Source organism: Aspergillus melleus (genome assembly GCF_016097325.1).
Source record: "Aspergillus melleus strain CBS 546.65 chromosome Unknown contig3, whole genome shotgun sequence".
Classification (NCBI taxonomy): domain Eukaryota; kingdom Fungi; phylum Ascomycota; class Eurotiomycetes; order Eurotiales; family Aspergillaceae; genus Aspergillus; species Aspergillus melleus.
Genome location: NW_025763372.1, coordinates 5,376,134 through 5,403,918, shown reverse-complemented (window position 1 = coordinate 5,403,918; position 27,785 = coordinate 5,376,134). Strand labels below are relative to the sequence as shown.

Here is a 27,785-nt window from a genome sequence, read left to right as displayed (position 1 = left end):
TCTGGCATGTGAATTTCGAATCCTCCGATTTTCCTATGCAGTTATTCGCAATAGTCCGAGCTCTCTTCAATCTGCAATGTGGGGAATTCGGAATATGCAGGCCAGAGAGTGTACTCGGGGACCCACTCGGCCTATTCAGGACCGCAGTACCCTCACCTCTCGTTGTTCAACAACCAGTCCAGTTTGCCTAGTAAACTTCTCACTAGATCTTGGCGCAATGGCTGGCTGAAGCCATGTTATATTTCCGGCATATCGTGGTGTAAACATCCTCCGGAGGTGGATTGCACCGGAAGACACGGACAGTGAGGCCCAGGGACTGGCTGGCGCAGTTTGCCATCTTTACCGAGCAGCCTTTCTCCCATGTTTGCTTATGTGAGTCTGCGTGTCTTTCAACCATTGGCCAAGAATGAGGGGTTCAGGTCTTGTGGCTTGGGGACGGCGCTTACCATTGTATGATTGAGAGACAGGAACTCAGAAAAGGAGCATGTAACAGATGGATCATGTTGGAACACTGGCACCCGGCTTTGCGCTCAGCGGCCTCCCTCTGATATCTGCTAAAGAACAGAAGCTATACTGTCAGTCACTCGCATAGAAGTAATGCGCTTGCGAAAAGGCAAGATCCACTGGCCCAAAAGATGGAGCTCGAAGAAAAAACAGGACTATGGGAGTGAGAATGGTACAAACGCAGATCCTGACAATGCGAATAACATTGTCCCTGAGCCAGACAAGACCACGATTCCTCACGAAGATGAGGAGACAACAGATCGCGATTCCTCAAATCTCTGGCAAGTTGCCTATGAATCCCTGGACCAAGATGAGCGATCACAACTAGACTCGATCCGCCATGGAGTTCCCGAGGAACACCGCGACAACCAACATTCCGAAGATCCATTCATTTCTATATGGCTGCAAGACACTATCAGGACCATTGAGACCCAGTTTGAGGTTCGAAAGGCGAAGGAAGATACGTCGAGAGTAAGGAGAGCTGCCAAAGGCATCCTCGATACTGCTTGCTCGATGCAGAGTGTCGTGGGTAGCATCGCAGCCGCGGACCCTTCTGGTCATGCAGCAAGCGCTTGGGCGGTGGTATCACTTGGATTAACTGTATGTCCAATATGCCAATATAAACTTTGATCCGTGCTGACGCAGTGTCATAGATGACCCAGAATGACCGCACGCTCCAGGATGCATTGTTCGAGGCCTCCGAGTTTCTGACAGATATACTGGCCCGCTATACTCTGGTGGAGAAGCTATTGCACAAAAGCCACAAGGATGCTCGGATAAGGCTGGGGCAGAGTGTTATTAGGCTCTATGTGAACATAATGCGATATGCCTTAGAGATGACTCGCGTTCGAGAGATGGGCGTGGGCAAACGAATTTGGATCAGTCTTTCGGTGCCCGACCTTGCGAGTCAGCAACTATCCACGCTCCGCGCAAGAATCGAAAACGAAGATAAGAGTCTCCATAGTCTAGTTGACCTGGACCAGAACATCCAAAACAGCCAACAAGGGGAAATGCTTCTCGCTCGAATTGAGCAGAATTCTGCACTGATTCAGAAAATTGATCAGAACTTCCAACTCTCGAAGTTGCCTCGTGCCGCCAAAGCTATAAACGGCGCCTGGGAAGACCGTCACGAAGAACTCTGCTTCAAAGACACAAGAGAAGGGCTCTTGCAGGAGATTGTTGACTGGGTGGACGACCCTCATGGCACGCAATTCTTCTGGCTTAACGGTATGGCGGGGACAGGAAAGTCGACTATTTCGCGCACCCTCGCCAAATTCTTCCAAGGCCGAGGAATCCTTGGAGCAAGTTTCTTCTTCAAGAAAGGCCAAGAAGACTGTGACTCGGCCAAGAGGTTTGTGCCGACAATTATTTACCAGCTGACAAAACTTCTCCCGAGCCTCAAAAAGGACATTCAGGATGTGATTGAAAAGAATGAGTTGATATTTGACCAGGGCCTGGAGGAGCAGTTCGATGGGCTATTTTTCAATCCACTCAGCAGTGTACGAATGCTGCAGCGCCAGATACTGGTTCTCATCCTTGATGCGGTCGACGAGTGCCAGAACCACCATGACATAATGCAGATCTTCCAGCTCCTGTTGAGAACACAGAGCGTGAAAACGTTGGACTTGCGGTTTTTTATCACAGGAAGGCCAGAGCCGGCCGTCATTAGTAGCTTCCAGAACATGGAGAGCAATCGATACCGAGAAAAGGTCTTGCAGGATATCGAAGGCGTTGAACGCGACATCTCAACCTACATGCACGCCAAATTTAGCGAAATAGGAGCACAGCCCGGAGTTGCAGCCAGCTGGCCGGAAGTAACCATGCAACGATTGACAGGGAAAGCAAACCCGTTGTTTATTGTGGCTTCAACAATATGTCGATTTGTTGGGGACGAGGATTTTGACCCGAAGGAACGCGTCGAACTGATTCTTCAGCAGCCCCATTCAGACAACAAGCTCGTTCAAACCTACCGCACTGTATTGGACCAACTGATACTCGATAAAAGTGGGATCGACAAACAACAGATACTAGAAGACTTCCACCGCATCGTCGGGTCCATCGTTCTTCTCTATGATCCCCTCTCAGTCACGTCCCTGGCACGTCTTCTCGAGGTGCGACAAGATACCATTAAGAGGAGATTGAGGCTCCTGCGCTCCGTGCTCGTAATTCCAAATGACGAACATATTCCAATCCAACCTCTGCATCTATCATTCCGAGACATTCTGATTGACCAGAGTACTTCAGGCATGATCCCGTTCAAGATAGACCCAATTAAACAAAATCAATATTTGGCTGATCAATGCCTTCGAGTAATGTCCGACCACCGTACAGGTCTTCGAAGAAACATGTGCAACCTAGCAAATGACGGATATTTGCGAAGTGAAATCCACGGCATTGGGCAAGCTCTGAGCCCCGAGTTGAGATATGCGTGTCGTTACTGGGCTAAGCACCTTGTGGACGGAAAGTCAGTGATTGACCAGGATCGTATCTACACATTCTTCGCAGAACATCTTTTGCACTGGTTAGAGGCGATGAGCATCCTTGGATTGGTCCCAGAGGTATCAAGACAACTCACGAGTATAGAAAAGTTGTTTGCTGTGAGTGACACTTTCTGATAACTCGCCATAACAGACAATGGCAGTCGGTGTACTGATGAAAGACCTAGGAAACGCACCATCTCTCACTGACTAGCTTTCTTGCAGACGCCATTCGATTTGTGCAAAGGGCCGGGTATACAATGAGCATGGCGCCTCTTCAGATATATACTTCAGCGCTCATATTCACGCCTGAGAGAAGTATTGTGCGAGAGATGTTTAAAGACCAATTCCTGCAAGGTTTTGTGATGCTACGAGAGTTGGAAAGGGAATGGGGCGCGCGACTACAGTCCTCTCAAGGCCCCGAAAAGCCAGTAAGAGCACTTGAATTTTCGCCCGACGGCCGCTTGCACGTCTGCAGCGCCAATGACACAGTTCAGCTCTGGGATGACGAGGGAATGGGGTCAGTGCAACAAGTCCGCACCTTATGCAGGTCATTAGATTCCCCAATGTCTACCTCTTCATTTTCACCGGACGGTACATTGGTGGCGTGTGGCTTCGAAGATGGCTCCGTGCAGATTTGGCATGTGGACAGAATGGACACAGTCGCGCTGCTACCGCCGATAGACAGAACAGCTGGCTTCCGTGCCTCAGACAACAAACTTGTGGCAATGAGGGATATAGCCTTCTCCACCAACAATAAAATGCTAGCAACGCTCACATGGGCAGAGGAGCTACGGCTGTGGGATCTGACCGGAAATGTCCCACGCATGCTTTCTCATGCCTTAACTGATTTGACGGGCTCTGTGGGGTTTCTAGACTACGACAGCTACATTATTTGGTCCACGAATCATGGACTCAAGGCATGCAGCATACGTGAGGATGGCCAATGTTCTCCCGATACAACGAGCATCACATCCACGACAATATCGACATCGTTGGATCAGGTGGTCTACTCCCGGTATAGCAAACGAATGGTCTGCAGTGATTGGAAAGACCATGTGAATATTTATGAATTGAATCCAAGTATACCCGGCGATGATTTACTTCCCCACAGAGTGATCCGCCTTTCAAACAGACCATTGAGGCTTGAACTATCACCGGATCATCGGTGGCTGGCATGCTTGTTTATGCAGAGCATTGAGCTCTTCGACCTCCATTACGCAGACTCAGAATCAAGACCAATGGCTCTTAACAATCTTATCTCACGCTGTTCCACTATGACCTTCTCGCGTGATAGTCGTCGATTGGCGTGCGGCTTCGCCAACGGAATTGTTCAACAATGGGACGTCCACCAGATAGCATCAGATAACCTTTGGCAGGGATGGATGTCCTCGCCGAGCTCGGTTGAAAGCATTGCCATCTCCCTTGATGGCCTGAAGCTGGCTATTAGCTCTGAGGACAACGAACTCGGTATCTGGAGTATTGAGACCAACGGCTCAGACATGATCATGTACACATTGCCGAATGATGATCGTACGTATGCAACATGCATGGCTTTCTCTCCAGACAGCATATTTCTAGCAACCGCCTCTCAAAGGACGGGTACGATTTCCGTCTGGGACTTGAGCGCTAAAAGAATTATACGCAAATTGCGAGGGCCAAACCATGGATATACAGTTTCGTCGATGTGTTTTTCGTCGGACTCCCAGACCCTTATAAGCAGTTCAAGTGACAGTGAGGGGCACGATTACCATCAGATATGGCATTTAGCCCAGGACCTGAGCGACCAGCCACTTGAACTTCGGGGTCACTTAAGTGATCCGCTCGCCGTTGCGTTCTCACCAGGCGACCGGTGTGTCGTGACAAGTTCAACCGACAACACAATATCCGTGTGGGATCCCATTACCGGCGAGCATCTGCAGCAGATAAATACGACAAGTCCAGTACATTTACTTCGTTTCTCAGCAGACGGCCAGCAGATACTGACAGAGAGAGGAGTCTTTTGCATGGTAGATAAGAGGTTTATGGAAAACAGTCCTCCCACGAGCCCGCCAAAGTGTCCTCCCTTTTTTGCTGTACGAGATGACTGGATTGTCAAGGGTGCTCGACGATACCTGTGGCTGCCTCCGGAACAGCGCGGTGCCTGGACTTGCCATGAGAATGTTATATATATTGGAACCAAGTCCGGGCGGGTAGACAAGTACGTGCTCGACGATCATGATCAAATGTGGCTTTATTCTAGGCAAAGGTCAAAAATGGGCGAGAGTGTGGCTTGAAAATAAATGGAGAGTCGTTGCAGCTGACACTTTACGTTTTATTCGGCGCACTCTTCTTTCTTGTCTTTATCGAATACATTACTCGTGCATCGAATTTCAACCTCTCTGGGATTCACAAGGTAGAGGTGAACAACGTTTTATAAAAAAAAGTGTTCTCCAGACCAAACATAGAGTTTACTTCCACTTACGTTTTGGTCACTATCACAAAGCCCAACATATCCCCCTGTTACTAGCAGCAAACAGCGAAAATGCACGGAAATGGCTGGAAATCCGCGACGATCACTGATAACGCTTGGGGAGATGGCAGGTGAGAGCAGCCCAATTGGGACCGAAAAAGGAATGGATTTCAATTGATAATGAAGATTGACAAGGAAAGAAGAAATTGATAGTTGACAAGATCCACTTGAACTTTTGCCACGGGGCGATATACGCGCTTATCAGCTAGATACAGACATGAACCAAAATATGTAAACACGACTTCACAAGATTTAGGATTTTGGACAACTTTCACGGGCATCATTCAGGTTAGATTCCACGATCTCCAGCCCAGTCTATATCCGAATATCCACGGGTAGACTCAAAATGCTTTTCAAACTCCTCTGTCACCCCAATGATCTGCTTGAAATGCTCATAGTTGAGGGGTGTCTGGCAAAACTGCGCCAGATGCAAAGATGTGCTAACAGTGTTGCGGATCTGCCTTCCGTTGAGTTCAACTGCAGAAAGCTCTTGGATATGGCTTTTGAGATCGTCAATATTAACGTCGGAATTCGTTTTACTGAGATCGTTGATGAAGTTCAACCAGATCTCGTATCTGCCTTGGAAGTCCAGTGTCGGGTAATGAACTGCTAACTGGAAGCGCGATTTGAACGCACTATCCAATGTCCCGACACGATTTGTGGTGAGAATAAGAATGCCTTCATAGTACTCAAGGACACGCAGAAAGACGGATACCAACGCATTTCGTTGTAAATCGGTCTCGCGACGCTGTTCGAGAAATACATCTGCCTCGTCAAGAAGCACGACGCAACCCCACGCACTGCACATCAGTAGAACAGACTCGAGGTGCTTCTCAACTGCCTCCGCGCCCGTTCCAATATCTCCACACTTCAATCGATACAATGGTCTCCTGGTCAGTTCGGCCACAGCCTCAGCGGTTAATGTTTTACCTGTTCCAGGACAGCCGTGAAACAACATGACAAGGGCATTCCCTTTGCCCTCGATGATATCAGACGACCCGGCAGACTGTGTGTGGGATGTAGCCAAGGCCTTGATAAGTTCTTTCTTACCGTGCGACAGAACAAGTCGGTCAAATGCTCTTTCATTCCAATTAATGTCCTTGATGTGCTCCACGAGTAGAGTTCCTATGCCAAGTCAACACCTGTTATTGGGAAATAATGAGCGCGTGGGAAAAAGGTAAACGCACTCCACTTTTTGTCACTGAGCCCGAATCCATGTATTTCGTGTGGGAGTAGTAGAGCAAAATCATGGGGTGGTTCGTCGTTTTGCATTGTATCATGACTAAAAACAGGCTGCTCCGGAAAGAAATCAGAAGGAACGCCATGCACTTTCTGATAGGTTTCTGCATCGACCATGAACCGTGAATCGCGCTGAGAGACAAGGATGAGTATGATTCATAAAGCCAGCTTTGGATAGACTTACCTCATGCATACCTGTACCGGCGCTTGGGCAATCGTATGCTACGAGTCGGGCACGACGACAGTTCCAAAGTATACGACCCCTGGTCCTCAGGCGATTGAGCGTCAAAGAACAAGCATATTTCAGAGGGTATAACTCCAGACTAGCGATAATAATTGGTCGATCTGGTGGCATGGAAATTGACCATTCTAGGTTCCATTCCAGTGTCTCTCTTGAGAATATACCATTAAACTGCCAGAACCATAGCTTTAAAGTTATTGATCCTCTGTTAATGAGCGCACGTTCCACCATATAAGCTCGAGGGTGCTCATCCACGTTGGATACCAAGATTTGCCTGGGACCGTACAGACTAAGCAGATATTTTTCGTTGATGAGCCCATCTGGAAGGAGTCTATCCACCTCTTCGTACTCTTTTGAGTTAGTCGATTCCATGTACCCCAGCAGGATGTCAAAAAGAAGCCGGTCGTCATGTGCGAGAAAGCTTGAACGGTTTTCCGACCGACTGGCGTAGTACATAAGACGCTTAAACAATTTCCTATTGGGCGATTGATCAAGATGTGCGAGCTGATGGTAATCCATCCCCATCTCATGAGCGACTGCGGCTCGGAGTGTCTCGGAAACTAATTCCATGGTTTCGTAGGATATTCTGGCAAGTGAACTGTGCTTCGGAAGAACGAAAAAGTACGGCTTGACTGATTCGGGAATTTCAGGGTCATTTGGCGTTGGCAAGGGATGGAAGAATTCTTCAGCCGTATCAAGATGATCGACACACTTAAGCCATTTGTTGACTATGAAGACAACCTTTTCTTGGTGCTTGAGAAATTTGGGAACGTCTTCAATCTCTTTTTGGCCCCTCAGTGCACTCATCTTGCTATCGCCTTTGAATAGCCGCGGATGGTCGAGGTACACGGCCAGCTCCTTGTGGTTTGCATGAACTCCATCTCTGGAACATTTGACGTGATAAAAGACGACATAATGATGATCATTTTCCGCGTAGCTGTCAAGACGACAACTGGTCTCTGAGCCTTTTCTGTCGCCTGACCTCTCTGTGTATCTGGGCTGTAGAGTATGGTTGCTACTGTCAGAGCTGTCGGAATCATCGAGATATGCACTGATCGGGTCCCGCGAGAGGGAATCGGCGAGAGCTTGGGGCTCTTCCCTGGAATGCAATTCACTGGACTTGCTTGACTTAGGTGATGGCACAAACTCATGATCACCTTCTCGATCGGGACTGACTTCTATCGTGGAGGTATTGGAGGTTCTTGGTTCGGGCAACGTAGTTTGGACCGGGTCCGGAATGTCATTCGGGCGCAGGGGGGAGAGACCAGGAGAAAAGGTTGAGATAGAATCCCCTAGAGCCTGGCGATTGGTCCGAATATGGGGGGTCTTAAACACTTGTTCGGGATCCTCCAGCTCACCTGAGGGGAGAAATTGTATCAACTCCTTGGCATACGCAGCGGCCATCATGGCTGCATATCCCTGCCACCGTTTGTTTTTGTGCGAGTCAGAATAGTCGCATATTCCTCGAACAATGAGACTGGGAAATGTGTTCATCAAGCCAGCAGCTTCCATTTCGAAGCAGATGATGCCGTGATCTTGTGCAAGCTGGTCCCGCATTTTTGCGTCTCTTATAACCTTGTTCCCCGAGGCTACCAAACCGTAGAAGATCCGAGGTTCATCATCAGGTCGACAGTGGCGAGGCTGCAACATTGACAAGTCACATCCTTCGCAATGGGAGCTTGAGCCTATGTGGCTGTAGTCCGCAACGAACAGCCGATCATACTGCCCACCGGGATACGCAAATATTTCTCGCAGGCGTGGATTATGATTCAGTGTTCTCGTATGGATTATGCTGACCTGACTTCCATGCACCATGTTATGGGCTTTCAGCCGAGCAAGCCCCTTCGAGAACACGTCTGGGGGTGGATCCAATGTTCCTGTCGGGACAAAGTGACCCCCATCAACGGCTTTCCCATGGTCATATTGAATGACTCCCCCACATTGCAGCGTCGGCTCACTGACCACAACATCACCTAGTCGAATGTCCGACTCGAGGCTTGGGGCACCTCCTCCGATCCCGACGAGAAGACAGCACAAGATATACCGGTAGCTGAATCTCATTTGCGTCGCGGTCGCGGTCGCAGCGCTTGTACCGTATATTCCGGCTGGTAGGCATGTAATAACGACATTATTGCCGCCGATGCTTCCAAGGATATAAACATTTCTATCTCCTTCGACGTTTGGCAGCGAGGAATGTGTTGCATCCAGCATAGCCTGTGCCGCAGCCAGCTCCACTGGAAGCGCGCATATCCATCCAATTCGATAGTCATGGCGAGATGGCATGGAGGCGCCTAATATCCTCCAAGTGTGGTTAAGTACTTTGGTTCCGGTGAGTGATTTATACCTTTCCGTTCCGTTACTACGTCTAGCTTATGCTTTCGAGGTATCTTTGAGCTGCATAGAGAGGAGACAATAGCTTAAGCGACGAGGAACGAAACGTTAAGCGCCGCGGGGTAAACCAAAGACAATGAGGCTGAGCTAGGTACTTCCCACCCATTTTCACGGCGCTTAAAATAGACTGAAATATTTATATTCATATGATATATATATAATTCTGGAGTATGTTTAGCTTCTAGGAAGACTCTAGAAAAACAATCGCTCAAGTAGACCCCGAATTATCCGCGCACGACCAAGCGCCCGACCCCCCATCCTCATTATAAGAATCAATAATGGCGACAACCGAGCCATACGTGCCCGCAATCATCAAGAACGTGCCGGAAATAATAACAAACAAACTCCACCCGAGCCCCAATTTCCACTTCATCGTGCGCTCCGAATTCCCGACCTTCCAATTATCATACAACCACATGCAACCCATGGGCTGGAAGCAGAGGAACGTGCCAAGAAGCGCACCGATCAGCGAGACGAGACTGCTGAACACGGGAATACCGCTGGCAATGACGTAGGCGACTAATGTGGCGCCGAAGGTGGATGCGAACCAGGCGATCCAGTGCAGGGGGGTATGCGTTGAGAGATGATCGGTTCCACGAAGGAAGCGGATGAAGACGTGTTTGGCCGAGAGCTATCATCATATTAGTTTCACTTGATAGGCAGAGAGAGGATAAAGGGGACGTACATGAAGATAAATAACCATGGAAGCGATCAACCCCGGCAGCGCAATGCCATACGACACCTTCTCGAGAAGCCGACCAGCGGATCCAAGAGCCGGCGAAGCAACGTAGGAACCACAGTAGTAGTAAATGACAACACCGATGATAATGTACACGATGGTGACGATGCCCTGACTGAGGAACAAAGCGCGCGAGTATTTCTGAGGCTCACGCATTTCGGAGACGATGTTGAAGAAGGCGGGCGTGCCGCAGTAGGCGAAGACGATGGTGGAAACAGCAGAGATGGCTTCGGTGAAACTGGGATTGTTGAAAAGTTTGTAGTCGGAGGTGGGGATGAGGCCGTCTTTCTGGACAGGAGGGTGTCCTTGGACGCCGACGCCGATGGTGACGATGAACACTGTTCGAGGTTAGATGGAGACGTGGGAGGGCCAGAAGAAAACATACCTGACACAATAATAGACCCGGCTCCGACCCAAGCAAGCCAGCTGATACGGCCCAGAGTTTCTATGCTGGAGAAGATGAATCCAATGATCGCGGCGACAAGCACGAAGATGGCGGTGCACACTGCGTGGGTCGAGAGGGCATTGAACGCAATCGAGATGCTGAGGATGGCGGAACCAGCGACAAAAATCAAGACTAGATGGCATGAGAATGATGAGCAGATCAAAAGACATGGAGCGCACTCACAGAGACAGAATGTCGCGCCAAACACCTCATACCCAATGGGACCAAACAGCATGCGTCCCACGTCGTCGATACCGTAAACATGAGGGTGGCGCAGCTTGAAAACACCGATCATCCAGTCCGACCAGGTGGTGATGGTCGCAACAGTTAAGAGAATAATGATACCAGGGATGAGGCCCAGAGAGTGAAAAGCCATGGGTAACGAGAGAATACCCAGGCCCATCTGGGTCTTCATCATGAGCACCATCGTCCCGAGCCATCCGACCTGCGACGGTTAACATATTGACACCGAAAGAGAGAAATTAGAGCACACGCACATTTCGATAGTTCGGGCCGGACTCTGTGATTTCACCGAAGACAGCATCGTGTTCAATTGCCTTCTCCGCTAGGACTGGGTCGCCGGGGAATTGAGCCGGAGCGATAGCCTCGGGGTCGAGGTCAGTCTTTTCTTTTTTCGACATGATGCTGAAATAAAGTGCAGTGTGTACACTGACTGTATAGCAGACTCATGCGGGGAAAGGGGCAGATTTAAGAGAAACCAGGGAAAGAAAACCCCTCAGGCTAGGCCTCTTCCGGTATGCCATATCTACAGAAGGATGGCGTGGTTTACGGAGTCAAAGTCCAGAATCCAGCGACAGCACGATGGCCAGGGTGTCTGACTGCGATCCAATGGCAACGTGTCGATAATAGGCCCCCGAAGAGCAGCGGTGGCACAGGAGAGTGGCCCCACTGATAGGGGATGCTGGTGATAACACTAAGCCGTCCGTGGGATCTGCGCGAGACCACCGGAGTCGATACGGGACGGTGGGTCGTCGGTCCTGAATTGCCTCATGGTTCACGGAGTATGGGGGAAATGCGGAGAGGGACTCTGGGGTAACTGGTTTTGGGCGAGAAGGGCAATCCTACACCACTTCTTAGGGTGGGATTTTGACATCATGACCAGGTCGGCATCGCATGATGGGACGGAGTGGAATATCTATGACACATCGAATCCACGAGGCGATGCTTTAGAAGGAAGCTAAACGGGTAACGCGGGGTAGTGCGTGGACACTAGACGAGACCGTGGGATCTTATGGACGCTACTGTACCTACTACAGGCTAGGCAGAGCGAGCGACAATTGATTTGGCAAATTGGCACTGATAATTGAGCATCAGCGAGCCAATCACGCTGGCATGCGGGATTCAGCCACCGTCGATTCCAATGACACTACACCGGAGTCAGTTAGTGCACATCGAATTGAGTACGTAACATATTCTTCAGTTAATCTTGGCTCCTTCTGGTATCCATTCTACTCCGGACGGGGCATTGTGAATTGCAAGGTTGTTGCCTGTCGTTCCTTAACCAGGTGTAGGACTTCCTCCCAATCGGACTTCCCGCTTGTCCAGTCTGAGCCTGGAATGTCCTATGCGCACTCCGTACAACGGTACGACCAGGCAGGAATAAGGTAGGCCAAGTGTTCGGGAAGGAGATTGCCACGGTCGAAGGCGCAGGGTGGCGTGTCTTGTCTGGGATCACAGGGAGGCGGTTGGATGACGGTGAACCCCCCTTGCAGGGGCACATGACCTGGAAGCCATGCCCAAACGGGTTTCCCGGACTCGGTTGGACTAACGGGGCACTAGTCCGGACTCGGCAGTTGTGCGGGGCAAGTGCCGATATCTGATTGGCAAAGTGTCAGTCAAAGACCCTCCGGTATCGCCCGGAGATGCCGGCCTCGATTTCTCCGGTTGGTCTCAGGCCAGTCTTAGGTCCTTTCCGCTATCTCCCGGTGAGGCTGTCGCTGTGACAAATGCGGACGGAGATAACTATCTACGGTGTAGTATCTCTTCTTGAGTTGAGATCATTATCAGCTGTTCTCTAGTCTCGGAATCATTCCGCTACAACTTCGGGGAATCTTTACGTTCCCTATTTCAGCCTCTGGCGTCATCTTTCTATGGTTTGATCCTACGGAGTACATGATTGTTAATAAGATACGAACGTCTACCGACAGGGAAAGTAACCCCAGTGAGCAGGAGAGAAAATCCCTCAAACATCTTCTTGTGTGATACTTCTCTCTATATCTTTCATACGTGTTTATCTCCTTTGCTTTGTTTTTGTTTTTACAACGCTCCGGCTCCACATGCAACAAAGGGCATACACCGGAGTAGACTTCCCGTACACGCACTATATCTATATACTTTCTGCCGCCTCTTGGCCGTAGACAAAGTTTAATGCGCAATTTAACCCAAACTACAGTCGAGCGATCCCAAACCCATCACGAGCAATTACCCCTATCCTCTCTTTAGTGATCTCCTCAACACTCCTAACCCCAGCCAACGCCATGGTCCGACTCAACTCCCGTTCCAGAATATTCATCACCGTCTCCATCCCCGCACGGCCATCATACGCCAGCCCCCAAAGCGCCGGGCGACCGACCAGCACAAAGTCCGCCCCCAGCGCCAATGCCTTGAACACCGCCGTTCCCGATCTCACACCACCGTCCAGAATCACCGGGATCCTCTTCTCAACCGCAGCCGCAATCTCAGGTAATGCCTCGACAGTCGAACACGCAGCATCCAACTGCCGACCGCCATGATTCGACACGATGATCGCTTCCACACCATGTTCCACCGCCAGTAAAGCATCCTCTGCCGTCATGATGCCCTTCAGGATAATTTTCATACTGGTCACAGAGCGAAGAAACCCGATCGTGTCGGCCCAAATCAAACTAGAGCTGTGCATCGTTGAGCCCGCGGCATCTCGTAGCGCCTTCGCTTCAGTAGCGGATTTGGCGTTCATCAACAATCTGTTCACGCTGGGTTGGGACTGAGATGCTCGGTGCTTGTTGTCGAGATTCGGTAGGTCCATTCCAGGAGGTAATGTCACTGGCGTTCGTCGTTCCGCCAGCCGATTCCCCAGCACGGGGGTGTCGACGGTCAAGACGAGGGCTTGGTATCCGGCGGCTATTCCATGAATCAACACCCAATTTACTCGTAGCTTTCTGGGGTCATGGGAAAATGGGATATACCTTCCGCCCTCTTTATCAAACCCACACTCTTCCCTACATCCTCGTACAGATAAATCTGCATCCAAAACGGAGGCATCTCAACCCCAGCGCCCTCGCCTTCATTTGCCGATCGCACCCTTGCAACATCCTCTAGCGACGTTGTCGACTGTGACGACAAAATCATATTCAAATGCATATTAACCGCAGCTTTAGCAATATCAAGTTCGCCCTCCCCACCAGCTAACTTCTGCATAGCGCTCGGTGCAATTCCAATGGGCATTGAAGTGCGATATCCTAGGATGTTGATCGATGTGTCGACGTCTGAAACGTCGATAAGGACTCGAGGTCGGATGCATAATCTACTTCTAGTTAACATAGGCTTCCCGGACGAGAAGTGGGAGTATGAAGGAGGGCGTAGAGTACATACCTATCGAAAGCCTTTTCATTCCGAACAAGTGCCTTCTGTTCATCAGAGCCCGAGGCGTAGAATTCGTAGATATGCTTGGGTAGCTTGTCTCTCGCGATTTGCTCGACCTCGGTCACCGTTAGAGGGTTCGGGTGTTGTGGAGTGTCTGGTGATTTGGTTCCCATCTTGATGGTCAGTTGGAGTAAAGTGCGGCCAATTAGAGATCTATCGGATTCCAAATCTCCCAGACAAAGAAACCATCGGTAGGTCTTATCTTAGAATAAATGTTGAACTAACGTAATGTCGATTGGCTAGAACGGAAGAACGAAAATAGAAGAAAAGGCAGGTGTCGGCGTGACTTGCCCTGCTAAATGAACACGTGATGTTGTGGATAGATAAGACGTAGAGGGTGCCATGTTGGATACCCATCCCCGGAAACGTGATTTACTCTAGTGTACAATTTCCTGTAGTATTGATGCTAGAGCACATATTGTTATCAGTCAATAACTCTCCCCTACTTGGTTGGAGAGGATCATGTGTGTTCCTGCAATTTTGCCGACAGAGAACAGGATTGACCGTACTTGGCTGTTGCAACAGCCCGTCCAAGGGTTCATTGGAAATGATATGTAGGATCCATAAGAGCCCTAGACAGATTGGTTCGTCAACGGCAGTGCAATCTCACGATTGATCCGGCGAGGTCCCCAGCAGGAAACACATCCTGATACAACAACACAGGTGGAATGTGGTGTTATCGAGAAGATGCATTGATTCTATCTTTCTATGAAAATCAGCAGTGTTTCTTATCCCGGTCTTCGTGACTCATTTCATCTTGAAAGATCTCCGGCTCACTGGAAGCCCCCTCCGCAGGGTATGCTCGTCGTATCTAGACCTTCAACTCCAGCGAAAACATTAGCTTCAATACCTTCAACAATAGACGGAATCTAAGTGCGATTTTGATCGTGCTAATAAACAATCGCAACGCAGGACAAAAAACATACCATATCAAACCACCCTCCACCCCCAAACGCGCACGCATTAGGCCCTTCATTCCCAAACCCAAAACTCTCATAAAACCGGATCAAATGATCATGGGCAATAATCACAATCCGGTCCGCTGGTACTGCCCCAGATTTGATGTACTCAATGTAAGCTTTGAAGAGGGCGCGTCCGACCCCCTTGCCTTGGAATTCCCGCACAACGGCTAACGAATGAACAGCCACACTGCCGCCGTGGGGCTCACTGCCGACAGCTTCGCCGTTGACACTCACGACCTCGTCGGCGGCAGTGATGTCCAGTTCTCGGGCATTTCCATGCTTCCGTCTGTGACTCGAGTTGATGAGGTCCTCGTGGCGATGACGTGGGCGATGAGCTGGGGTGTTTGCGCCTCAGTAGGGTGGACGAATAGACCAAGGCAGAGGTCGGAGCATTTATTCAGACGGTAGAGAAACTGACGGTTGGTTAGTGAGTTCGAAGGAGTACGACTTGAGTATCAGAGAATATATACCTTCTGTTCCGAGCAGCGCTCCTGTTCAGGAAAGGCGCTTTCGACAGTCACACAGTCTTTCACGTCCGCCGAGGTCAGTGTCCGTGTGAAGGAGTTCAGATGCGCTAGTTGAGGGAAAGAAGACATTGTGCTAGAGCTCAGTAGAGCCTGTTGGGGGCTAATAGTGAAACCTTTGACGATGATGCATCGATAAGGGATCGACTCTCAATTTCCTTCCTTCTTGTGCCACTCTCAAGCATTCCTTGGGTTCAGATTTAGGGTTTGCGGCGCCATGTGGAACCCGAGCAGTGGGCCGCGCCCGTTAAACCCAATCAACATCAGTGATTCACGTCTTACGGCAACGCCTTAAGCCTGCGCCCACCACCGCAGTGGAGTCTGAGTCGGCTGGTATTGTGCAGGGCGCGGTGCTCGACTTTGACAGCGAGGATGAGGTGTCCATTTTTGGAGACAGAAAAAGATGCAAGTTCAGAGAGGGTGGAAGTATTCACAATTGTTTCGGACTCAACCACGTCTCAATGGCTCCGACCGATGCTAGACTCCATAGAACCGTCAGGAGGCAGTCGGGATCAAAATTCCATAGATGTGAACGGCCAAGGCGGCAAGTCGAGTCTGTCCTACACGACCTCGGACCTGATTGGGCGAAAAGTCACAATAATCGCAGAAGACTACATAGACTTGGATAGTATTGCTATCACGTTCGAAGGTATGCGTGAAATCAACCAGTTGAGCCACGCATGAAATGATTGAGATGCAGTCTGAAGTTGTCTATGGTCGTCAAGAACACCCACCTGCGCACGTCATGCTACCTGATCTGCATGGTCTCTAGCGTTGAAATTGGTGGCAGAGAATGGGACATTACAACGAGAATCGGCACCAATATAGTAGGGTGGCATGGAGTTGGCCACAAGGCCGCTATCTCTGGTGCAAAGACATGTTCGCCTCGCCAATTATCCATCGTTTATCCCCTGCGAAAATGGCTGCTAAGATGCTCAATGCGCTGCTCACATGAGGACAGGCGGCTGTCGCAAACTCCGCACCCGGAGGTCACAACAGGAGCATGTCCCTTCCAATCATCTTTAAAAGGGAATGTGTCCAGGTGATGAGTCCGTCGCAGGTGTTGAATGAGATGATCTTTACGATTGAACGAGTGGTCGCCGCCTAAGCACGCCTGGTAATTATGTGTGTTCAGATGCTCCGGGGTGGGATCCAGCACGTTACAGTAGGAGCAATGATTCCTCCTTGTGATAGGAGAAACCACCGAGCTTCCATGAGGAGCACAACGCCAAGTCTCCAGGTTCAAGTGGAGAGACTTCTCATGCCGAGCCCAAACATGTTTGGTCTTCAATTGATCACAGCAAAAGGTACAGCAGATCTTGCGACCTTTGCTTTGAATTGTTGTCGATTTGTCCTTACGCACACGCCCTCCGGATCGGTTCTTTTAAGATGTTGTCGAGGTTGCCGACCTGACAGAACGCCCAGAGTGACGAGAAGAAGCGCTGTGAGCACTACTTCGCGAACTTGTGGCCGAACCGGCTCGCCGGTATCCGGTGAATGGGTCATGACTTTGAAAAGAATATGGCGTCCCGACCCCGGCAGCTTCGGCTGGTAGCTCTCCAAGGACCTCATAATTGCAGACATGGAAGCCGGTTCATCCTCGGGTGGGGATTCCTGCCATCTCTGCATCGGATTCGGGGTGTCCAGTGGGTTTCCGAGGAATGTTGGGACAACCTTTGAATTTGTTCTTTGCAGATGATGTCCGCTTTTCTTCCTAGGTAGACCCCCGTGCACCGTTGGTGCGAGAACACGGTCCCATAGACTTGGAGACTTTATGTTTCCACTGCCAGTTGTAGCGAGCGCATTCGGCACAATGTACAACTGAGAGGCCAATGGCTCCTGGGGTTGTGGAAAGTGGACCTTCTGTGCTTCCGAGATGCAATTCGACTGCGCATTATCTGCCTGCCCGGGCCAGCGCGCGTCTTGGGGGTTGTCCGTGAGCGGGGTCCATTGCGATCCATGACCTGCATGACTAGTCTGTCGAGTACCCTAAAACGTAACCGGTATATCCGACCTATCACCAGAAAACCATGGATATTGATGCTGGGTATTCGGTGAGGATTGAAAAACCGGGACCTGGTTACGAAGGTAGTCGAGGTCTGAGGGCGGCGGTGGAAGAGAGGATTTCACAGAGTCGTGGGTTAGCGGGGAGTCTGTCATAAACAAAGACAAATTAGTATCACATGTACATGAGATGCAATATTCTGAGAATAACCCACGATGCTAGGAATTGTTTTCGGCCGGCTGATTCACTTCCGGCGTTGCGGCCTCGGAATTGGGATGAGATGTGCCGCCGTCCATTGTAACCCGATATTAACGTTGCTGGGATGCATGATTACCTAGCTTTCCCACAGTGCGGCAGTTTTAGAGACTCTAGCCAGCTAAAATGCGTCAAGACACGGCAGGATCTGACGGCGTTGCGGGGAGTTGATAGATGAAGGTCGGTGATGCTATTTCGGCCTTCGCGACGCGCCAAGACTTTCGGCAATTATGTCATCAACCGCTGCTTCGGTATGACGTCATTCCCTTTAGGAAGATTAAAAATCCTTGCCATCACGAAGGAGCTTGTACTTCTGTTCCTGTCGCCGATACACTTAATTTCTTGGTGTCCCAATCAGTACTCATAAAGCCATGTCTCGAGGAGATACACTCCAACATCTGATCAATAAATGAAACCTAATCGGTAATTCTTTGCCCTTAGAGAGCCTTATCTCTTCAAGACGCGTGAAAAGAGTGTGGAGCAGAGGGCCTGTAGTTAGGCATTCTCCCCTTTCTCACTCATATTATTCTCCAGGCTGCTCTCACGTATGTCGGTGAACAAAGCAACCGCATCATCATAACGGTCATTTGGGGTCCACCCATCCCTTGCGATGAAGCCTTCAACAATGTTCCAAAAGTTTTGCATTTCATTCCACCCCTCGCCTTCCTCCGTGTGGGTCTGGAGTTCCTCCTTATTGAAATGAATAGGACAAGGGAAGTCGAAGCCCAGTTTACTCCAGTATCTACTAGCGATCAGCCATTGCTTGCATGAATATCACCATAGAATTCCCATTCCATGTGTTGTAACTCAAGGAGGCTCACCGCTCTATTCTGATCAAAGAATCTCTGAAAGGCAAGATCTCATCATCCCAAGTGTCACCCACGAACAGTATTGGCTCGGTCCTTATCCGACCGTTTTCAATTCGAAGAACTCTGTTGAAAAGCGGGGCCTTGTTGGCAATCTGCTTTTCGTAGAGATATAGCAGTATAGAGCTACTCATTTGCTCTCTGACTTTGTCCTTGTCGCTCGGATCAAGGTATTTGAAATTCTCCGGGGCTTTCAAAATGAATTCCCCGTTGTAGTCAACCAAACGTGCATGGCGTGCGCGAAGCATCAAAGGCTCGGCCCATATACCTTGCCAATCTATCACGCTCGAGATTTTGCCCTGGTCGACAAAAATGTTGCCTCCATGGAGATCTGTATGCCATACGTGTGGGGCGATCATCGCGGGGTCACCTGGCAAAAGAAACGGGGCAATTCTGAGAAACTTTTCGAATAGTGATATATGACTATTGGGATTGTTCTGCGACTCCGAGATATCAACTTCTGGTCTTGGTGTCGCGTGCTGTTGAATCCACGCCAGCTCTCGACGAGCAAGAGAGATGATATAATCTTGCGGTTGTTTCCCTGCGACCGATAAGCATATGAGGTAATAGATCAAGCGACTCAGACATACAAGACCCGCGATCAAGGTTCATCGTCGCGCGTTCCTTTTTCCAATATCCTCTAGCTGTAACTGGACCAATGGAAAAGCGTTGTTTGACACTATCCTTGACTGCCACAGGCACATCGCCAATGACGTCTGCTGCAACAGCGCCGGCAATGTTGTCCTTAGCAAAATATAGGTTCCCGTACCTGAACCCTTGTTAGCACAGGAGTATCGTATTCTTTAGTCCCAAATATCACACCTGTGAAGAGACACAGAGAGTAACTTCCTCTGAATTTGGACAAGCTCTTACATGATCCCTACCTTCTTCTCCAAGGGGAATTCATGCCATACATCTTCCAGCTTCACGCCAGGGGCCTCCTGCATGATGATGTATTCAGAACGAACGGGATTGTCGCAGTTCGCACACCATGCATACACCTCGGGGGTTGGGATGTTGAGAACACTCCGAGCCTTGGACGTCATCAGAAATATGTGAACGTCAAGGCAAGAAGAGGACTTACAAACTCCATTGTTGCCACCTCCGAAGCCGTCGTGTAGAACTTGGGTCGGGCGATTGGATGAGGTATCCTTGCGATGACAGCCAATCCGTTGTCCATAGTTAATCTGAACGCCTTGTTGAAGGAGCCTTCTCCTATTTTAGCGATCGCAATGCATTCTGTAGCGTCAACACTTCTTGCAGCAGCTCTCTGGAGCTCAGGCACGTTGAATGGGGTGTATCGGTCGCGAAGCTCCTGTTCTTCATTCCAGAGCCAGCGACCGCTGGTATATCTGAAGAGATCGTCATGTTCAGGACGCGTTGTCGCTCGTGTTGTATAACGCCTCGGCGAAGGGATGACAGCCAGAATGCGGGAACGACCTGATTTTATACTGGAAATTGCCAAATCTGTTATTCGGAAGCGATGTAGTAGCACGCTCCTTGCCTGATTAATCATATTTGATGAAGTCGAGATGAGCGTGGTTCATGTTCCTGTTTTTGTTGATGCAATGTGGCTGAGAGACGCGTCGACCCTGCCGGAGTCACTGGCGACTATGGCAGGTCAACAGGCTATGCAGCTCAACGCAGAATCGGTTGCCTCCAGAATCACACCATTGAATTGGTGCAATCTACTTACAGAATAGAATGTGCCATTTCGGGGAGCAAGGTATGGGCTAGCTGGGATATACAAACCGTCAATAGGAGTTGACGTTCTTTCCTCATCGGAGATGTACGCAAATATATCTTTAACTCATGAAAAGAACTGCGGAACTTTCCGCAACACTTGCCAGCTAACAGCGAGAACGAGAAATACAGCGCTTCACATGTAGTATAGATTAAATGTATGTCTTAAATGTCCATGGAATTGCTGCGTATGTGCCGTAGGACAAAGATTGGGAGGGCGGGACATCACGAGGCATCAAGATATCAAGGCAACGAGGCAGAAAGGCAGAAAGGCCAAGGCCGCGACCCGGCATCAAAACATCACGTGACCATGGCGTTTGCGCAGGCCTGACTTGACAGCTTCTTCGACTCTTCGCTCGCCATGAAGAGAACGACTTTCACAATTGGCAGAACCATTGACGGGGTGCTTCTGAGGCTACTCAGGCCCTCATATGAACACAAAAACCGCTGGGGAACATTTTAAAAGTCGACGACAGACATGCCACCATCCTCTGCAGCACCCTCGGTTCTGGGCACTCGACAGCGAGCCAAACAAGCCTGCGAGACATGCAAGCAGCGAAAGCGAAAGTGCGATGGCAAACATCCATGTGGCTTCTGCGTCCGATACGAATATGACTGCTCCTTCGATTCTCAGCCTCGGAAAAGGCCAGCCACGGGCCATACGCGACATGTGCCAAGAAGGGAGACCATACGCTCTACGGAAGAACTACCAAGGCAGCTTTCGAATGAAATTGAGATAAGCCAACAGCGGATGGAAGCTACCTCGGGAACTGCATTTCCTCATGTTCTGGGGTTGAAACTCAACCCTCGAGACGCCCCCGGGGTATACGGCATCAGCTGGAATCTCGGCCTCAGAGATGAACCGACGCGCGCTTTTACAAATCTGACCAATTTGCTGACACATGCAGAAATGGACCACTACACATTCATCTACTTGGACCACATACATCCGATCTATGCGATTCTCAGCAAGGATAAGTTGCTCGAAGAGATTGCTGTGCGATGGCAAAACCCGGACATAATTGGCAGCTATGATCCCGTCTTGTGTGGTGTAGCCGCCCTGGGTTCGCTCTTCTCGGGACCTGAAAGCCAACCTCATCCACGAGAGGCTGAGATAGTGCAGTGTGCGAGAGAGATGCTGGAGATGACCAGCATGATTAAACGACCGTTATTGCACCATGCCACGGCCTGGGTTCTCCGGACGTTGTATCTACGAACCACCAACTCTCCGCATGCATCTTGGATGGCGAGCTGTACTGCAATGCATATTATCGAAGCTACGGGCGCTCATCAGGACCCGCAATCGGGGTCATTGGTCTATCTTGACACCCATGACACGGGTGGCGACTGTGACATCCCGAGAAGCCTATTCTGGGTGACTGTTACCTTGAACGCGTGGATCTCTAATGAATACGGCCGTTCCCGCGTGTCCATTCGTGGAGTGACGTGCAAAAAGCCTCTGCACGGGGATGGCAATTGGACGGCAGATCTGATAAGTGTCTACGAAATTTCGCAGCAGCTGGATCAAGAGCATGGCAATGATTCTGCAAACCTGCTGGATTGTTTGAGTCGTTTGGAAATCCCTGTATATGGCCCTGACGCGCTACAGCTATCGCGGGTGAACCTCGTTCTTACTATCTACCGACGCCTTCGAATCTCGTGCCCTATCATTCCCAAGGATGCCCAGGCTCGAATTATCGATGCCGCAATCGTGGGCCTTGAATCGGCCGTAGAGCTTTCCGAGGAACGCGGTCCTTGGTGGCATGTTGCCAATGTCCCATTTCAAGTTGTCTGTACGCTCTTGGCTATGGACTCGCGGGAGTCCTTGATGCACATCCCGCAGGCAATGCGGTCACTGAGAAAAGTCTCTCAACAGTTCCACACCGCGAGTATACGGCACGCAGTCGATGTTGCCGAGTCACTCATTCGGCTGTCACGACAGAATAAACAAAATGAACTGTTAGATCTCAACCAGGCCCTGGACAGTCACGATGGGGAAGACAATATATTGAATCAGTCAATTTACGGAATCCAGGAGATGCTGGATGAAGACGGCGAGCCAGATCTCGATTGGGATGCCTTCTTGAGCGCTGATATCCCGCTTTTTGACAATACTTCCCTGAATGCGCCAGGCCAACCCTCAAATTGACGGAAGCTGAGTTATACGATCCTGACCGCTAGCAAGGGGCCGTGAATCGAACCATCCGGGCCCGAGGCGGAAAGAGCGGAAAGGGTGGATGGAGCGGAAGATGCGAGAATCTAGTCAACACCTGCCATCGCAGCTACAAATATTTTATTTTGTGTCGCCTTCTCGTTTGCTGATAGCATTCCAATTTTTTCTTTGGCTACCAAGCGGGCGCAATATGCAATCATTTTTGCAATATCGTCGGCTGCGCAACGATCTGCAGCAAACAATCCAACTAAGCGCCCACGATGTCCCCAGGAGCTACCAACCAGCGAATTCCAGCGACGAATCTTTAGATGACGAAAAGTCTCCTTCAGAAAAGTCAATCGTCCTTCATACAGGCCAACGAGTGACCATTCCTGGTGTCACCGTCCAAACTTCGCGCGATGGAGGCGGCACAATACTATTTGTTGTCGGATTCGACAGTCCCGATGACCCGCTCAATCCGAAGAACTGGTCAACACGATATAAATGGCTCACATTGAGTATTGTTGGAACCACGGGGTTTCTGGTCGGATGGGCCTCTGCCATTGACTCCGCCGTCATCCAACAAGGTCAAGAGGCATTTGGAGTCAGCAAGATAACAGAATCATTGGCCACCGCGCTGTATCTCTTTGCCTTCGGCTTTGGGTCCCTTGTTGCGGCACCCTTCTCGGAAACTGTTGGACGAAACCCAGTGTACCTGGTGACCTTGTCGCTGCTGATGATTTTTATCATGGCATCCGGTCTTGCCCCAAACATTGGTGCGCAGTTGGCATTTCGTTTTCTCGCCGGCATATTCGGTTGCACACCTCTCACCACCTTCGGCGGCAGCATGGCCGACATCTTCAATCTGATGGACCGAACCTATGCCTTCCCAGTGTGTTGTACTTTGTCGTTCCTTGGCCCGTTCATGGCCCCAATGGTCGGCGCCTTCATCGGCCAAAGTACCGCCATCAGCTGGCGCTGGGTAGAGTGGACATCATTGATCTTGGCGGGCCTGATCACTGCGGGAATATTTTTTCTCGTTCCCGAGACATACGGTCCCGTACTTCTTCACTGGAAAGCGCATCACCTTCGTGCAATAACCGGTGACCAACGCTTTCGTGCTGAGATTGAGATCCGCCAAGCTAGCCTTGCGCAACGCCTCTTCACCAGCTGCTCACGACCCTTCGAGATGTTCTTCCAGGAGCTCATGGTCGCCCTGTTTACCATGTACCTGGTGATCGTCTACATCGTTCTTTTTGGCTTCTTGACCGGCTACGAATTTATATATGGCGAAACATACGGATTCTCGCAAGGCTCCGTGGGCCTCGCCTTCATCGGAATGAATATCGGCTTTCTAGTCGCCTTTGCCCTTGTCCCTCACATCTACATGTCCTACAAAAAGCGTCTGCTGGTAGCGATTGACAATGGTGAAGGCTCACTCCCGCCAGAAGAACGCCTCTGGTTCGCCATGTACGCAGCACCGTGGCTACCGATCTCTCTTTTCTGGATGGGCTGGACAAGCTACCCTTCCATCTCATACTGGTCATCACTCGTGGCGTCTGTTGCATTCGGGTTTTCAGTCCAGGGCATCTTTATTTCCAGTTATCAGTATCTTATTGATACGTATGAGGTATATGCTGCTAGTGCGCTGGTCAGTGCCACGTTCATGCGATATCTAGCTGCTGGAGCTATGGTGATTGTTTCGATCCCTATGTACGGAAACATCGGGGTTCATTGGTCGCTTACGTTGCTGGGCTGTTTGTCGTTGATTATGACACCTGTGCCGTATGTGTTCTATAAGTTTGGCCATGCGTTTCGGAAGAGGAGTGGTATGGCGCGGGAGGAATAGTATGTGGCGAAGCCTTGCTACCTCAGTGTCCATTATAAGCTGCAAAAGCATCTGAACTCTTGGGCAGAAGCCGTCTTTGGATTTTATTACAGGTTAAAGAAACAGGGTCGAGATGTGTTGATAGAGTATTAATTTTGAGTTTCTGGATTCTCCAACGAGTAAGTAATACAAGAGAATGTGTCCAGTGATGGAGTCTCGTTTCTTCTGCGGATCCAAGCTTGTTTTTCGTTGAATTCCATAAATTATACCAACCCATTCAGACCAGACATCTCAAGACTGGCAAACATTCAACAAAGCCACAGTCGGATCATGGTCCGATTGTTGGTCATCGTACGATACCCAGGTGTTAACATGAATATGCTCCATCTTGGCACCTTCCGTCAACGCCTCACTGATATACATATGATCCAGCTGCTGACAGTTCGAATCATACAGGTAAGTATATCTCTCGGTCGCCGGGGTATTCACCACGTCATCGATATCCAGGAGCTTCGACTCTGACGTGAACGTAGTCAGTGGCTGAACGAATGCGAACTCGTTGAAATCGCCTGAGGTGATGATCTTGGCTTTGCCGTCTTCGGCGAGGATCTCGGTGATAAAGCTCTATAATTATTAGCACTGTGCATCCTGGGAACATGCGGGAGGTGTATACTCACAGCAACAATCTTCGCCTGCTCCTCCCTCTTCTCAATTCCCCCGTTCACAGGAGGTCTGGCATCACCATCAATCGACGACCCACCCCCCTTACTCGTGAAATGCACATTGACCGTGAAAAACTTATTCTTCCCATCCAGGGTCTCCCACGCCGCGATGAGTGGCTTGCGACTATTATCCCAGGCCGAGTTACTCGGATCGATCAAACCGGGGTTATATTTCAGCTCAGCACCGGAAAGAACCTCATTGCTTTCGCTGCTTGTTCCGGGGTTCGGAGTGCGCAGTTGCAGGACTTCAGGGTCGTAAAGGTATGCGACGCGGATGTTGCCGCCTGGTTGGCCGCCGTCTTTGCCGTCGATGGGGTCGATGTTGATGAAGTCGTAGGTGATGCCGCCTTGGGATTTGATGGAGTCGGCGAGGGCGGAGAGGGTCTTATTGGCGGAGATGACTGTGTGTGTTAGTTTACTCTGTTGGTGCGAGATATGGGTGAGTGGGGTGTAAGATACCTCCATCGTTGGTAGCGCCGTCGTCGTCTTGGATCTCTTGCAAGAAGACAAGGCTAGGACTCTTCAATTCTCTGGCGATGTGGCCTGCGATGCCGGTCAAGGTGGACGAGTTGGGCGAGAGGTTATTCACGTTGTAGCTCCCGACGGTCAGGCCACTGCAGGTGCCGTCGGAGACCAAGTCCGTGGCTTCAGCGGTGGTCGAGTTTGAGGCGGTGACGGAGAGCTTGGTCAAGGGGAGGAGGGCGTAGTAACCGTAGGCTTGGGTCACAATGCCCGTGATGTCCTCGATAGTGTCCCCGACCTTCGTATCAGTGGGATTCTTGGTTCCGTCTAGCGGGGATCCGACGATGATGGCTTCGGGATTGGAGTCTGTAGGATTTCGTTAATACATCTCATCGTCTTGGATGGAGCTGGGACAAGATACCCTTCTTCTGCATAGTCAATCCGCCGCGTTCATTCCTCCCCGTGGCCGTCCAGTTACCGATCACCCAAGTGTCTCCGTACTGGTTTGGCTTTGTGATAGCATTCAAGCCACCAATCGTGACCAGTTCGCCACTGAGACTTTCCCAAAAATCCATGCCATACTTGGTCGGCTGCAGAACGGCGTTCGTGCTAGAGATCTGACTCGCGTTGTTCGGTATGCCGAAGATATCTCCCTCGTCTAAGGCAGAGAACTGCTCCGTCGGAGGACTCAGACCCTTTGGTCCGATCACCAGTGGCACGACCTCGTTATCGCTCGATACCACAGTGATATCCGATGGGGAGGTGAGCTCAGTCAGATATACGTACGCCTTCGATGAGCGATACTCGGAGACCTTTCCGCCGAGCGTGATGATATCTCCGACCGAGACTTTAGACACCGCACTGGATCCATAGACATACAGCGACTCCGACGTTAAAGACGAGTTGTCAGGGCTGGTCGAGCGAATGTAGAACCCGCTCGATCCCTTCGCAGTCACGAGGCCGCGGACATTGGAGACGATTTCGCCATTGTAGGAAGACAGGAAGCGATTGCCATTGATTTCGCTAACAGAGACAGCCAGAGCTGCAGGGAACAGCAGCGCCGAAGCAGAAAGCGAAGCTAAAGACCTCATCTTGAACACTTTGTGGACAAACTACGGATAATTTCCAGGACTCACCCCCTTCATATAGCTTCCCCTCACGACGCAATTAAATGACATGTGAGTGAATGCTGCCAAAATACCCCATGATTGGATAAGAGATAAGAGGCCGAGAGTAATCAATAATCATATCTAGGGCCTGTCTGGGCCAGTCAGAGTTCGCGATAATGACCACGTTGGAGCCAAGTCTGCAGCCAAGACGGCCGGTCACAGATGGGGTTACATCGTCCAGCTCAGTTTGATGAAGAACTCCCCGCAGCTCTGAGAAGGTCAGATCATAGGCCAATGTGTCGGCAGTACCTGAATATCCCCTCTTTATTTGGAAGATAAGAACTTGGCTTTCTGTAAGGACCATGCCATCAGGAGCCCTCTAGTAGCGGAGGACTCCGAATTGAGTTCATGCTCGGGAGAGCCCGAAAAACAAAAAAAAAAAAAAAAAAAAAAAAAAAAAAAAAAGAAAAAAGAAAAAAAAGGAGACGAGAAGCTCAATTTGAGTTCCAGCTGCATAGAGATAGTCTCAATCGAAAACATATGGTTTTACTCTCATAGAATTGAAAGCTCACCTCATGCTTCCCTTGCAGGGTGGTCAACAAGCAACCCACTCTCACCGTCAGAGCCTTTTGCAGCAGTGAAGTATACGGAGCATCATTCCACACGAACTCGCAGCCACTCTATCCACTGTTGTTCTATATTCCCTTGTTCGTTTCCCTTCCAGCTGTTTTCCTCCCTTTGTCTTCCTCGCGCTCTCTGGTTTCTATTGCAGCTAGATACTATTTCTGGCTATAGAAGCTTAGGACTAGGGCAGGATCACGGCAGCAGAAACACGTGGCTTGCATGTAAACCGTTCCTAACCGTGCAGTAATAATCTGTTTGAAAATCTTTACCATTGGTATCCATGTGTACTAAACATATAATCCCGACTGGCATCGATAAGCGCCGGGGTCTCTTCCGAGTTAAA

The 27,785-nt window shown here is 50.1% G+C and overlaps 12 protein-coding genes across 12 annotated transcripts; 5 read left to right on the top strand and 7 right to left on the bottom strand.

Moving 5' to 3' along the window:
- Window positions 1-597: 597 nt before the first annotated feature.
- LDX57_006869 (uncharacterized protein) lies at window positions 598-3,119 on the top strand (the record flags this gene model as incomplete). Its single annotated transcript, XM_046088588.1, has 2 exons — window positions 598-1,104; window positions 1,158-3,119. 2 exons carry the CDS (start codon window positions 598-600, stop codon window positions 3,117-3,119), a joined length of 2,469 nt encoding a protein of 822 aa, XP_045944558.1.
- A 122-nt stretch (window positions 3,120-3,241) lies between these two features.
- LDX57_006868 (WD40 repeat domain-containing protein) lies at window positions 3,242-4,131 on the top strand (the record flags this gene model as incomplete). The annotated part of the gene is made up of 2 exons (XM_046088587.1): window positions 3,242-4,039; window positions 4,096-4,131. The coding sequence occupies 2 exons, from the start codon at window positions 3,242-3,244 to the stop codon at window positions 4,129-4,131; spliced, it is 834 nt and encodes a 277-aa protein (XP_045944557.1).
- Window positions 4,132-4,258: 127 nt separating this feature from the next.
- Window positions 4,259-4,614, top strand: LDX57_006867 (uncharacterized protein; the record flags this gene model as incomplete). Its single annotated transcript, XM_046088586.1, has 2 exons — window positions 4,259-4,518; window positions 4,563-4,614. The coding sequence occupies 2 exons, from the start codon at window positions 4,259-4,261 to the stop codon at window positions 4,612-4,614; spliced, it is 312 nt and encodes a 103-aa protein (XP_045944556.1).
- Window positions 4,615-5,782: 1,168 nt separating this feature from the next.
- On the bottom strand, window positions 5,783-9,256 carry LDX57_006866 (uncharacterized protein; the record flags this gene model as incomplete). The annotated part of the gene is made up of 3 exons (XM_046088585.1): window positions 5,783-6,618; window positions 6,681-6,864; window positions 6,917-9,256. The coding sequence occupies 3 exons, from the start codon at window positions 9,254-9,256 to the stop codon at window positions 5,783-5,785; spliced, it is 3,360 nt and encodes a 1,119-aa protein (XP_045944555.1).
- A 316-nt stretch (window positions 9,257-9,572) lies between these two features.
- On the bottom strand, window positions 9,573-10,975 carry LDX57_006865 (uncharacterized protein; the record flags this gene model as incomplete). The annotated part of the gene is made up of 3 exons (XM_046088584.1): window positions 9,573-9,995; window positions 10,050-10,441; window positions 10,489-10,975. 3 exons carry the CDS (start codon window positions 10,973-10,975, stop codon window positions 9,573-9,575), a joined length of 1,302 nt encoding a protein of 433 aa, XP_045944554.1.
- Window positions 10,976-11,030: 55 nt separating this feature from the next.
- LDX57_006864 (uncharacterized protein) lies at window positions 11,031-11,189 on the bottom strand (the record flags this gene model as incomplete). Its single annotated transcript, XM_046088583.1, has 1 exon — window positions 11,031-11,189. One exon carries the CDS (start codon window positions 11,187-11,189, stop codon window positions 11,031-11,033), a length of 159 nt encoding a protein of 52 aa, XP_045944553.1.
- A 1,766-nt stretch (window positions 11,190-12,955) lies between these two features.
- LDX57_006863 (alpha-hydroxy acid oxidase) lies at window positions 12,956-14,303 on the bottom strand (the record flags this gene model as incomplete). Its single annotated transcript, XM_046088582.1, has 3 exons — window positions 12,956-13,668; window positions 13,734-14,071; window positions 14,140-14,303. 3 exons carry the CDS (start codon window positions 14,301-14,303, stop codon window positions 12,956-12,958), a joined length of 1,215 nt encoding a protein of 404 aa, XP_045944552.1.
- Window positions 14,304-15,382: 1,079 nt separating this feature from the next.
- Window positions 15,383-15,748, bottom strand: LDX57_006862 (uncharacterized protein; the record flags this gene model as incomplete). The annotated part of the gene is made up of 2 exons (XM_046088581.1): window positions 15,383-15,565; window positions 15,623-15,748. 2 exons carry the CDS (start codon window positions 15,746-15,748, stop codon window positions 15,383-15,385), a joined length of 309 nt encoding a protein of 102 aa, XP_045944551.1.
- A 2,609-nt stretch (window positions 15,749-18,357) lies between these two features.
- On the bottom strand, window positions 18,358-19,982 carry LDX57_006861 (uncharacterized protein; the record flags this gene model as incomplete). The annotated part of the gene is made up of 5 exons (XM_046088580.1): window positions 18,358-18,678; window positions 18,758-19,343; window positions 19,393-19,571; window positions 19,676-19,836; window positions 19,887-19,982. The coding sequence occupies 5 exons, from the start codon at window positions 19,980-19,982 to the stop codon at window positions 18,432-18,434; spliced, it is 1,269 nt and encodes a 422-aa protein (XP_045944550.1). The 3' UTR covers window positions 18,358-18,431.
- A 1,314-nt stretch (window positions 19,983-21,296) lies between these two features.
- LDX57_006860 (fungal specific transcription factor domain-containing protein) lies at window positions 21,297-22,694 on the top strand (the record flags this gene model as incomplete). Its single annotated transcript, XM_046088579.1, has 1 exon — window positions 21,297-22,694. One exon carries the CDS (start codon window positions 21,297-21,299, stop codon window positions 22,692-22,694), a length of 1,398 nt encoding a protein of 465 aa, XP_045944549.1.
- Window positions 22,695-22,908: 214 nt separating this feature from the next.
- On the top strand, window positions 22,909-24,546 carry LDX57_006859 (MFS transporter; the record flags this gene model as incomplete). The annotated part of the gene is made up of 1 exon (XM_046088578.1): window positions 22,909-24,546. The coding sequence occupies one exon, from the start codon at window positions 22,909-22,911 to the stop codon at window positions 24,544-24,546; it is 1,638 nt and encodes a 545-aa protein (XP_045944548.1).
- A 270-nt stretch (window positions 24,547-24,816) lies between these two features.
- On the bottom strand, window positions 24,817-26,800 carry LDX57_006858 (endonuclease/exonuclease/phosphatase family protein; the record flags this gene model as incomplete). The annotated part of the gene is made up of 4 exons (XM_046088577.1): window positions 24,817-25,149; window positions 25,203-25,648; window positions 25,707-26,075; window positions 26,131-26,800. The coding sequence occupies 4 exons, from the start codon at window positions 26,798-26,800 to the stop codon at window positions 24,817-24,819; spliced, it is 1,818 nt and encodes a 605-aa protein (XP_045944547.1).
- Window positions 26,801-27,785: the final 985 nt, after the last annotated feature.